This window comes from Ictalurus furcatus, chromosome 26 (assembly GCF_023375685.1).
Source record: "Ictalurus furcatus strain D&B chromosome 26, Billie_1.0, whole genome shotgun sequence".
Classification (NCBI taxonomy): Eukaryota; Metazoa; Chordata; class Actinopteri; order Siluriformes; family Ictaluridae; genus Ictalurus; species Ictalurus furcatus.
Window position 1 is genome coordinate 20,152,919 of NC_071280.1, and position 11,438 is coordinate 20,164,356.

The 11,438-nt window shown below is 39.7% G+C and overlaps 2 protein-coding genes across 2 annotated transcripts in view; one reads left to right on the plus strand and one right to left on the minus strand.

Annotated features, from left to right (window-relative positions):
- Positions 1 to 1,166: 1,166 nt before the first annotated feature.
- LOC128601850 (circumsporozoite protein-like) lies at positions 1,167 to 7,425 on the minus strand. Its single transcript, XM_053615246.1, has 5 exons — positions 7,347 to 7,425; positions 2,848 to 2,937; positions 2,625 to 2,723; positions 2,155 to 2,186; positions 1,167 to 2,033 (listed from the first exon to the last, which is right to left on the minus strand). The coding sequence occupies exons 1-5, from the start codon at positions 7,384 to 7,386 to the stop codon at positions 1,167 to 1,169; spliced, it is 1,128 nt and encodes a 375-aa protein (XP_053471221.1). The 5' UTR covers positions 7,387 to 7,425.
- Positions 7,426 to 9,572: 2,147 nt separating this feature from the next.
- The window catches only part of cdc37 (cell division cycle 37 homolog (S. cerevisiae)), a 5,381-nt gene continuing 3,515 nt past the window's right edge, over positions 9,573 to 11,438 (plus strand). The window contains exon 1 of the mRNA XM_053615990.1: positions 9,573 to 10,188. Coding sequence (XP_053471965.1) covers positions 10,081 to 10,188 — 108 coding nt within the window. The 5' untranslated portion in view covers positions 9,573 to 10,080. The remainder of the gene's footprint in view (positions 10,189 to 11,438) is intronic.

Sequence of the window (11,438 nt, forward strand, 5' to 3'; positions counted from 1 at the left end):
AGAAAGCACAGGATTCATTTCCAATGTTATGCTGATGATACCCAGCTATATATTTCTACAAGACCAGATTAAATTTCTAAATTTCTAAATGTGAAACAGGAAGTCATGGTTGAACAATTTCCTATTCCTAGTCATCCAGGTGTACATTTTTTTTTTAATATCAGTGGGAATATACTTCAAATTTATTTTTCTCATAGAATTCATAGGGATGCTAATAATTGTTGCACACCTATATTTAACAAAGATTATTTAATAAGCCTGTGTTGTGTTTACAATTGTTTGATATCCATGAATTTATTTTTACTACTCTAACAAACGACTCTGGGAAGTGTCATATTTGCACATTCTCTTTATTGAAGGGAAAATATAAAATACAATCACATGGCTGACAATAGAAGTCGACCGATCGATAACCGATTTTTTTCAACAGGTTGCGTCTGTTGAACTTGGTTATTGGTGTCGGTAAAGTCCGCTATCCGTCGACCTATAACTCACAAGACAAGTATGTACAGGCTTCTGTGAGCTAAACAGAGTTTAGAAGACCATCTGAACATTCAGTACTTGGGGACCATCTAATTGTCTTTCTGCAGCTAGGTTAAACTCATAAAACCCTAAAACTTTAAAATGTAACTACACATGTAGACAGACTAATAAGCACTATAAACTTAGAGCACATAATAAGCACTATCATAAAAACTTAGCGATGGAAGTAACAATCTGTAGAGAAATGTTGTGCAATATTAACAGTGTTCCAACACTCCAACAATTCACAGGAAAACACTATGAAAGACTAAAAGTAACCTATAGGAAAAGCCATGACATCATTTAAAGTAATAAAAAGGTATTAGATAAATTACACATATTTCAGATCTGAATGTTTACATTAATGAATAAAAACCTGACGTGTGCTCAAGCTTGTCAGGTGGTCACGAGTTTGAATCCCAGTGATGCCACTGAGATTAAAAAAATAATCCCAAAAATTATTCTGGGTAACTTTTTGACGAACACCAGTCCAGATAGGTGGTGAACCTGAATCCCTATCACTGATTGGTAGATTTTAGTCTCTGGTAAACACATACAGAGTGATTGCATTTGGGTTGATTCTGATTGAGTGATTTTGGGGTTCAGGTTCTTGAAGACTGATTCTAATTGGTTGGTTTTGGGGTTCAGTTCTCGTAGACTGATTCTGATTGGTTAAATTTGGGGCTCAGGTTCTCATAGATGGATTCTGATTGGTTTGTTTTGGGGTTCGGGTTTTTGAAGACTGATTCTGATTGGTTAATTTTGGGGTTCTGATTCTTGAAGACTGATTCTGATGGGTTGATTTTGGGGTTCGGGTTCTTGAAGACTGATTCTGACTGATTGATTTCGGGGATTGAGTTCTCAAAGACTGATTCTGATTGGTTGATTTTGGGGTTCTGCTTCTCATAGATGGATTCTGATTGGTTGATTTTGGGGCTCAGGTTCTCATAGATGGATTCTGATTGGTTGATTTTGGGGTTTGGGTTCTCATAGATGGATTCTGATTGGTTGATTTTGGGGTTTGGGTTCTCATAGATGGATTCTGATTGGTTGATTTTGGGGTTTGGGTTCTCATAGATGGATTCTGATTGGTTGATTTTGAGGTTTGGGTTCTCAGAGGTGGATTCTGATTGGTTGATTTTGAGGTTTGGGTTCTCAGAGATGGATTCTGATTGGTTGATTTTGAGGTTTGGGTTCTCAGAGATGGATTCTGATTGGTTGATTTTGGGCTTCAGGTTCTCATAGACTGATTCTGATTGGTTGGTTTTGGGATACATGTTCTCATAGACTGATTCTGATTGGTTGGTTTTGGGGTTCGGGTTTTTAAAGGCTGATTCTGATTGGTTGGTTTTGGGGGTCGGGTTTTTAAAGGCTGATTCTGATTGGTTGATTTTGGGGTTCGGGTTCTTCACGGTTGATTCTGATTGGTTGATTTTGGGGTTCGGGTTCTGGTAGACTGATTCTGATTGGTTGGAATATTTTTCTGATTGGACGTTTTCATAATCATGTATCTGAAAGTAGTAAAAAATGGTGGTGTTAAAAGCTTTAATTTTTTATTTAAATGGTTTAATTGAATACATCTTATGAGAGCTAGGGTTAGCTCTATTCATAATCATGTTGTTTTGTACTCACATCTGTTGAACATTGTGCCATTGTTTCTGAACCTGCACAGAAATGATGAAGAGAAAAGGGCTGCTTATTTTTTGGTAAATGACATTGGTATAGACATGCAGAGTGTGTCATTATGGCTACACAATCTTAAGAATATATTACTCATCTAATATACAATAAATGGCCATATGTATGAGTTTCAAAAGGTTTTGCATTTTCCCCGAATGTTGCATTGTTGTGCAGTGACAACGCACAGCTCTCATATCCATGAAATAAGAAAATTACTCACGTATTGGTAACATTTGATTATACTGAGCAGTTTTAGTAGTATACATATTTAACTAATTATTTGTTCTGTGCTAGTCTGAACTTTAACCTCAAAGTTATTTTTAGGATCTCATAGAGTTAAAAACAACAATACTGCATCACTGTGCCAAATGGTATGGACTGCACAATGCATTAACTAAATTGTATTTTTGAGGATGCTTTACCTTTGGACTTGAATTTATAGCAGATGATTATAATTACACCAGTAGTCAAGAAGACTAAACCCACACTGACTGAGATATACACAGGTACACCTGAAACAGCTGGATAAGGACACACAGAAACTTTTAGACAGACAGATAGACAGGTAGGTGGATGGATGGATGGATGGATGGACTTTATTGAACCCCAAGGGGGAATTTAGCAGTAGTGGAAAAGAAAGCTTACCTGCAGAAGAGACATTATGGTCTGGTTGTGCTGTAGAAGCAGATGATGGCCACATGGAGGATTCAACATCTTGGGTTTGGACATAAGTCACTAAATTGTTTCATAAAAGAATATGTAAACATCTGATCTTCAGACTGTATGCATGACTTGTATGGCATGTAATATGCAGGGTTTGCGCAAGGTGTTTGAAGTGCTTTTTGAAATGTAAGCACTGGAAAACCTTGAAAATAGCCTTTTTTTTCTAGTAGTGCTACAAATGTGCTTGAATTATTATCGCTGAAATTTCTGAAAACTTTAAAGTGTTTATTTTTGATGGAACAGTAATATAGCTCTCGCTATTCACTCACTCATTGTGACCAAGACAGCTCAAGTCCATTTCTCAGACTTTTTTGTGTGTTTCTTTCTTTCAAAAAATCACCCAGTGACAAATCAATCGACTTTTTGGGCAAACCTTGGCAAATTCCCGTAGAAGAGTGGCGAGTACTGACCCCGCGAGCGAGAGGTCCTGCTTTCCCGCTGCAGGTACACCTCTCTCTGCGGATACTCTGTTGAGGAGCAGCACATTCATTCACTTCTAACTTTCTCTCTGAGTGATCATTGTACATGTAAATACAGCTGAAATCACAGCACAACCTTGTCTTTAAATTGTGTGTATGGTGATGGAAATGGCTTGGAGCTGACTGCTGGTGAACATGTCGTCTCTTAATGGGCCGCGATTCAGTCCCTATTTCATACTCGTTCCGTTGTAGAAAAAATATGTAAATGAGAACAGCTTTTTTGGGAATTCGGCTGTATTAAAATACAGTATGTGAACACAGAGAGTAGTGAATGAATACGTAATGAACATGCTAATTAGCGCAGGACATTATCTAGCGACATTTAGCGACTTTCCCCTGAAAGTTGTTTTAAACAGTGCTCCTGTCACTCACCTGGTGTATAGTGATGTTATGGTGAAGATGAAGCAATGTCTGGGAAATGCAAATTTAGTCCAGCATGGCTGGAAAAGGCACCATGTATAAATTTATTGTGATTTATTATTATACATTTTTTGGGGAATTTAAAAAGAAAAAATAAAGAATACGTTTGAATGACATCTCTTGTGGGGGGCACGGTGGCTTAGTGATTATTACGTTTGAGTCACACCAGGGATGGCGATACGATTCCTGTGTGTGTGTGGAGCTCGCCTGTTCTCCCCGTGCTTCGGAGGTTTCCTCCGGTTACGCTGGTTTCCTCCCCAGTCCGAAGACATGCGCTGATTGGCATCTCTAAATTGTCCATAGCGTATGAATGGGTGTGTGAGTGTGTGTGTGATTGTGCCCTGCGATGGATTGACACCCAGGGTGTCCCCCGCCTCGTACCCCGAGTCCCCTGGGATAGGCTCCAGGCTCCCTGCGACCCTGTGTAGGATAAGCACTACAGAAAATGGATGGGTGGATGGATGTACACCTCTTGTATAGTCTTTGAAAACAAAAAAATAGTGCTTGAAAAGTCCTGGAATTTCATTATGAAGAATCTGTACGAACCCTGAATGAGATTTATACAGTTCTGGTCAGTTTGGCCTGCAGCATGCATAAACGCTGCATGGGAAGGAACAGTGTCTTTAATGACAAATAGTTTGTAGTTTGGAGACTTTTCTATGCATACTGAGGTAAAGTTTGGTGTTTCACAAGGTTCTGTTTTAGGCCCACTTCTCATTTCTTTATATACACACTACCTCTGGGTAAAATGATTAAACTTGGAATGATCTTCCACTGTTATGCTGATGACACACAGCTGTATGTTTCAGCGAAGCCAGAGGACAGACAGCAGCTTAATAAAGTTGAGGAATGTGTAAAGGACATTAGACGCTGGATGTTTATTAACTTCTGTCACAAACCTCGAAACGGCACGGAAGCAGGAGCGGGCGGCGGGGGTAGAGCGTAGAATCGGGAAGTTCAAGAAACATAGTCGTAGGGTAAACAAGGGTCAAGCGATCGGGCGAACAATACAAACGGGGACAGGCAGAAAGCGTAGTCGAGACAGAAAACAAGGGTCGAGGCTCACGATAAACACACAAACAAACTAGACCGGCTTGGTAACGCAGAGAAAGGAGCTACTGAGCGTATACTTCGCGTATAAACTGGGTGAATGACTTCCCTAAATACTAGCGGTGAGTGTGTGATTGGTGCCAGGTGTGACTGATCAGAACTCCGGGGATGGTGAGCGCATGCGTGCATGAGAAGCGAGTGTTGCATCTTGGGAATTTGAGTTCTGATCGGACCGGGCTGTGACAACTTCCTCTTAATTAATTCTGATAAAACAGAAGAACTTGTACTAGGACCACGTGTAGCTAGAAGTAATCTTTCTGATCTCACAGTAACTCTGGATGTTCTTTCTGTTTCATCATGTGCAGCAGTTAAAGACCTTGGAGTGATTATTGACTCCAGTCTATCATTTGATGCTCATGTAGATAATATTACTAGGATAGTCTTCTTTTATCTCAGAAATATTTCTAAGATAAGAAATATATTGTCACTACATGATGCAGAAATATTAGTTCATGCTTTCGTCACCTCTAGACTAGATTACTGTAATGCCTTACTGTCTGGATGTTCCAGTAGGAGCATAAACAAACTCCAGTTAGTCCAGAATGCAGCTGCTAGAGTCCTAACTAGAACCAGAAGATACGACCACATCACCCCAATCTTATCCACACTGCACTGGCTCCCAGTGAAATCTCACATTGATTATAAAATACTATTACTGACCTATAAAGCACTGAATGGTCTCGCTCCACAGTACCTGAGAGAACTTTTGGTCTTTTATGATCTTTTATGAGCCACCACACCTACTTCCATCAAAAGGTGCAGGCTATTAGTGTACGGGAATCAGACACAGTCAGTGTTTAAGTCCAGGCTGAAAACATATTTTAGTCAAGCTTTTTGTGAATAGTTTTTCTTAGGTAAAGGAGCAGATCTAGAGGCTCACAGGTATAGACTGTTGATGGTGGAGTGTCTGGCTGCATTGTGTCCCAGGGAGCTCTCATGCCTGTGTTCCCTTCTGGCTCTCCCTTTTAGTTATGATGTCATAGCTAGTCTTGCCAGAGTCCCTGTTTTCACTCATGCACAGTACACTGTCCTTAACCATTACAGGACAATAACCATATCTAATAATCTGTCTCTCTCTCTCTCTTTCTCTCTTTCTGTCGAGCTACACATGATACTCCTGAGATGCCAGTGATCCTGACCCCTTCTGCTCTCCGGACCTGCCTGATCCATCCTGATGTCCTACTTCTGGTTGGAGTTCTCATCAGTTGGAGGTCACACGCTGCTGCTGAGGATGTCCCACATGGTGCAGACTAAAGATCACTGAGATTACTGAGGACGGTTCCACTTAAACACCATAAAGATGCTTTGGTCCTCAGTTCATATGAACAGTTATGCTGTGATAGCTTTAGCACTACAATTACCACAAACAGTTCTGCACTCGAGTCTCCATCAGTGAACAGTGGAGAAGTTCAACACAACAGACTTCCTGTAGAAACTGTAATGAATTTCCTGCTTACACAACTGCACTATTTGAGCATGTAGTATTAGCACATTTATAGAAGGGGTGTATTTATTTATAATCGCACTATCCGGTGTCACCTAGATGAGGACGGGTTCCCTTTTGAGTCTGGTTCCTCTCAAGGTTCCTTCCTCATATCGTCTCAGGGAGTTTTTCCTCACCACCGTCACCTCTGTCTGCTCATTAGAGATAAATTCATACATTTAACATCTATATCCTGAATGTATATATTTCTGTAACGCTGCTCTGGGACAATGTCACTGTTAAAAGCGCTACACTAATAACACTAACTGAATTGAATGACAAATACTGTATGTATTGTTGTACCGGCTTCCTGGTCATGACGACATGTATAGCTAGGACTTGGAGTGACTCTCATCTTGAAATGCTTAACTGGAGTAGCATATTCTCTATGAATAATTATGAAATGCTAGGTTTTTATAAGATCTATTTAAATTTGACCATATTTTCCCAGTCTGGACTAATCCACGTCTTCATAGGATGCTCTGAGGGTCATCCCAAGGAACTCCATTTTTGACTTTGCACAGTTAAATACTTAAACGCACTCACCCGTTATCTGCCTATTCTCTGTTTAGGTCTGTTTTTATTTGGTGGAAACACCATGGATCTTACAGGAACATTGTTAATTGTTTTTGTATTTCTCATTTACATTAACATTACTGAGTCAGTGCCAGCAAAAAGTGAGAATCTTCCTTTGTCTACCCACTGGTTTGTCTTTATTTGGTCCTCACAGTATTTCCATAAACCCTTTCAGGTCTTCAATGAGAGTCATACTTGTACTTAATGAGGAATCCTCCCCTTAAACTGTTTCTTCATTGGAGCCTTCACCATCTAACAAAAGGCCAAATATATGTACATCCGAACAAAGCCTTTCTGCATGAGTATTGCTGCTGCGCTGATAATGAGGATTATTATAAAGTTCATTTCTTTACCTGAGATCATACAGAGGATGAGGATAAGGTGGGTCTTCATTCTAAGTTCTCCAGGATCTCCACACCAGTTCCACCTCAGAAGGATAGTAAAGGTCCTGCTCTTTTATTCCCTTGTCATCACCTCGGTCTGCTTGTGTCTGTACCCTGTTTTTTTTTTTTATCTACATCTTAAACTGATGGTGGTCAAGTTCAATTCCTCTTTTGATAGTTAGTTGTGAAAGAGCTGCAAACCCACATCCATTACATCAAGTGTGTGTGGGCAAACTTACAGTACAAACACTTTAACACTGCAGTGACTTTATGGAGTGGTTCAGTTTCTTTGCACTTGATGTTCCCCTGCAGCCTCAGGTCAGTCACACAAACATGTAAGCAAACACATGAAGGTTTATAGTTTAATATTAATTAATTACATATTAATATTCTACATGTGTATCATCTTTATCTATGTGACTTTTGTTTCTAGTACTCCAGAATGAACTCTGTCAGCAGATGGATGCATGTTAGTCCATCCTTGGAATATTCCAGTGTGTAGGCGTTCTGTGAGAGAAGATCTGTGCTGCCATCTAGAGCACAGATTGTGTAACAGCAGAAGACAGATACAGCATGACAGAACTCTGGAAGTCAAAGTCAACATTTTGTATAAACTTTGTGTTGTGTGTGAAAATCCCAGAACATCATCAGTTTCTGAAATACTCAGACCAGCCCATCTACCACCAACAAACACAGAGATCAGACTTCTTCTTCATTCTGATATTTGATGTGATTAACTGAAGCTGTTGTCCTGCATCTGCATGATTTTATGCATTGTGCTGCTGCTAAATGTACAGGTGATGAATGTGCAGGTGTTCCTGTTAAAGTGGACGGTGAGTGTACATTCACACATAGCTAGTTAAAAATATAACACACATTCAGCACAGTTTATTATATATGTTTACTCATTAAACATCATTATAGCACATTACTGCTGTTATTCAATGTCAGATAACATGTTCTGTGCAATAATTTTGATGAAAATTATGTTGATATTTTATTGGCTAGCAGCTACTTGGTAAGGAAAAGGATTAGCCAATCTGAAATCATGCTTTTTTCATGTTTCTGTTAGAAACAAATAGTCTGAACATAGCCACATGGAGATAACCAAACTGGTTTCATGTTAAATTTTACCTTAAACAGTTAAAAGAACATATTTGCACCAGCATCATACTTCACACATGAATATATCGGCCTTATCATGCCTTATTTGTACAGATCACACCGTGTTTTATGTAGTACATTCCCACTGTATCGGGATATTAGCCCATATATTTACTTGGTATCGGATCCCTACTGCATCCAGTGAGAACTGTCGAGGTAAACAATCTTTCCAGCCTAACAAAAGACTTCAGAGATGGGGCTTTGAAAATTAAAAAAAAAGTCATTAAATTTTATTTAAACAATAAAGTGAGACAGTCTGCAGAATGTCTAAACTACACAAACACACACAGCCCTTTTTATACCTTTCTCCACAGCATACTCATCTTAGGTGGGGTTTTAACTTTTCTCATTAAAAACAGACTAATCTTCTTCGCCACAATTAATTATTCATGTCTATCTATATGTTATCTTAAATTCGTGGAGCATGCGCAGTTAGTTGTTTTTCTTTAAAAGGTTTTATGAGGACAAGGACAAAGTAAAAAAAAAAAAAAAAAAAAAAAAAAGGTTTCACTCAGAGTCTTTGTTTTTTGTTTCTCTCTGAACAACACTCTCTTCTTATGTCTCAGTGAGCTTCTATCTGTTTCTGTCCGCTGTCCTAGCTGATATCTACCTCCCTTCCTGAGCTCCTATCCTAACTCCTTAATTGGTATCCAGCCTCAAGGTTATTTACTTACAAAAGCAGTTTTCAGTGAATATCTAATGCCAATTTATTTCTGTGCAGAAATGTGCAGGACGACACAGAAAAACTATTACTGTCCAGTAAGACACAGAATTCATCTAACTCCATACACACTTAGAATATAACTTGATCAAAAAGTGTTCTATGGATTTAGATTATGCTTTTAAATATTAATTATACATATAGGTTATACATTTACATTTATTCATTTAGCGGACGCTTTTATCCAAAGCGACATACAAATGAGAAAATACAAGCAAAGTGATATATCAAGCAGAGAACAATACAAATAGTGCTACTGTACAAGATCCATTGAGTTCCAGAAGAAATAAAGTGCGCAGAGTAGAGGAGTAAGTGCCAGAGTACATTTATTATTTTATTTATTTATTTATTTATTTATTTATTATGGGTTGGTTAGGTGTTGACGGAAGAGGTGGGTCTTTAGCTGTTTTTTAGATGGTGTGAGATTCTGCGGTCCGGATTGAGGTTGATTATACTTGTTAACTAATATGGATTATTAGATTATGTTTACGTAATAATTCTAAATGTTTGTTACACATATTGATTACACTTCATCAATATTTTCTATAGAACCATAGACATATAACTTCGCAGTGCGGCGCTTCGTAATGACGTCACACCCACTGGCGCTCAGGTATGACGTGGCTGCTAAACGGAAGCGCTGGAGTTTTCCAGAAAAGGCTCCAACAGAAGAGGGGGGTTTTTACTTCATAACGCGGATTAAATACATCGTGGAGACAAAGGGTGACGTTTCCGGTAGTATTGTGGGGTTAGTTCATAGATTAAACCTCTGACTGGACTTTATTATCTGATTCTAAACCAACATTTAGGAACACAATAATGACCACCATCGACTACAGCGTGTGGGATCATATCGAGGTGTCGGACGATGAAGATGATACTCACCCCAATATCGACACCCCCAGCCTGTTCAGGTGGAGACACCAGGTATAAAACACACACACACACACACACACACACACACACACAAATATACAAACACGCGCTGCCTTCTTCTCCCCATCTCGTGCAGTTTAGCGGTTTATATATCGTGTTCCTCTTAAGGTGACTGTGTGTGTGTGTGTGTGTTAGTACCAGTACCCCTTTTTTTGTTACCAGATAAATAGCATTTCTGACGTTTCAAACACGTTTGCGTTTAGTTTAGATCATCGTTTACTGAAGTCAGCGACACTATCAGGCTAAAAGTATGTGCACCCCTGACTCACACCCAGATGTGGTTTCCCCCAAACTACTGATTCTTGAACAAATCGTTCTTTTGAGCCGATTCTCAGGAAGTAAAAATCGGTTCACAAAATCGATCTGAACCAAACTTTACTTCCGGGTTGATGACGCGACACGCTGAGCCGGAGTATCACGCGCCGCATGTCCGACTCCAACAGAACCGAACGAACCGGGTCCACTAACTGTGGTTCTGACGAGTGAGTTGCTGACACTGTGCGCATGCGCGTGTACCACCGAGCACTTGAACGAGCCTGATGTGAAATGTACTGGACATATGACTAGTTTTATTAAAACTTGGAAAAGCCTTTCTATGGAGAGAGAAATGAATTTTACTGTAGTTTATTGTGCATGCAGGTTATATTTTAAGTTGTTAAGCTAAACCGTGGAGTTTATTCTTTCTATATACTTTAGACGTGTAGAACATATCCGTGTTTGTGCGTGGGCGTCTGTAATGTGTGCTGTAGTGTAAAACCTTCACGTAGAAAACCGGCCCAAGACGTAGAGTCGATATCGGCCCGTCGTGTCCGACATGAAGGATCAGCCAATGAAACTGTGAGCACAAACACCGTTAACTTCAGTGAAGGAAAGATAATAATCTGCAACAATCTGCAGTAAACAGCAATAATCAGTAATCAGTAATAATCAGTAATAATCAGCAATATACCTTCACACAAATGACTTTATTTAAAGTTTCACTGATATAACATCACACTGAGCTGTTAGGAAAGAAATACTCTCTCCCTCTCTCTCCCTCTCTCCCTGTCTCTCTCTCCCTCTCTCTCCCCCTCCCTCTCTCCCTCTCTCTCCCTCTCTCTCCCTCTCCCTCTCTCCCTCTCCCTCTCTCTCTCTCCCTCTCTCTCTCTCCCTCTGTCTCTCTCTCTCTCTCCCTCTCTCCCTCTCTCTCCCTCTCCCTCTCTCTCCCTCTCTCTCTCTCCCTCTGTCTCTCTTTCTCTCCC

Coding starts and splice junctions, on each gene's coding strand:
- LOC128601850 (XM_053615246.1), bottom strand. CDS start 7,386: ATGAAGACCCACCTTATCCTCATCCTCTGTATGATCTCAG. Junction 2,938..7,346: donor CATCCTCTGTATGATCTCAG/GTAAAGAAATGA, acceptor GAAACAATTTAG/TGACTTATGTCCAAACCCAA. Junction 2,034..2,154: donor TGGCACAATGTTCAACAGAT/GTGAGTACAAAA, acceptor TACTACTTTCAG/ATACATGATTATGAAAACGT.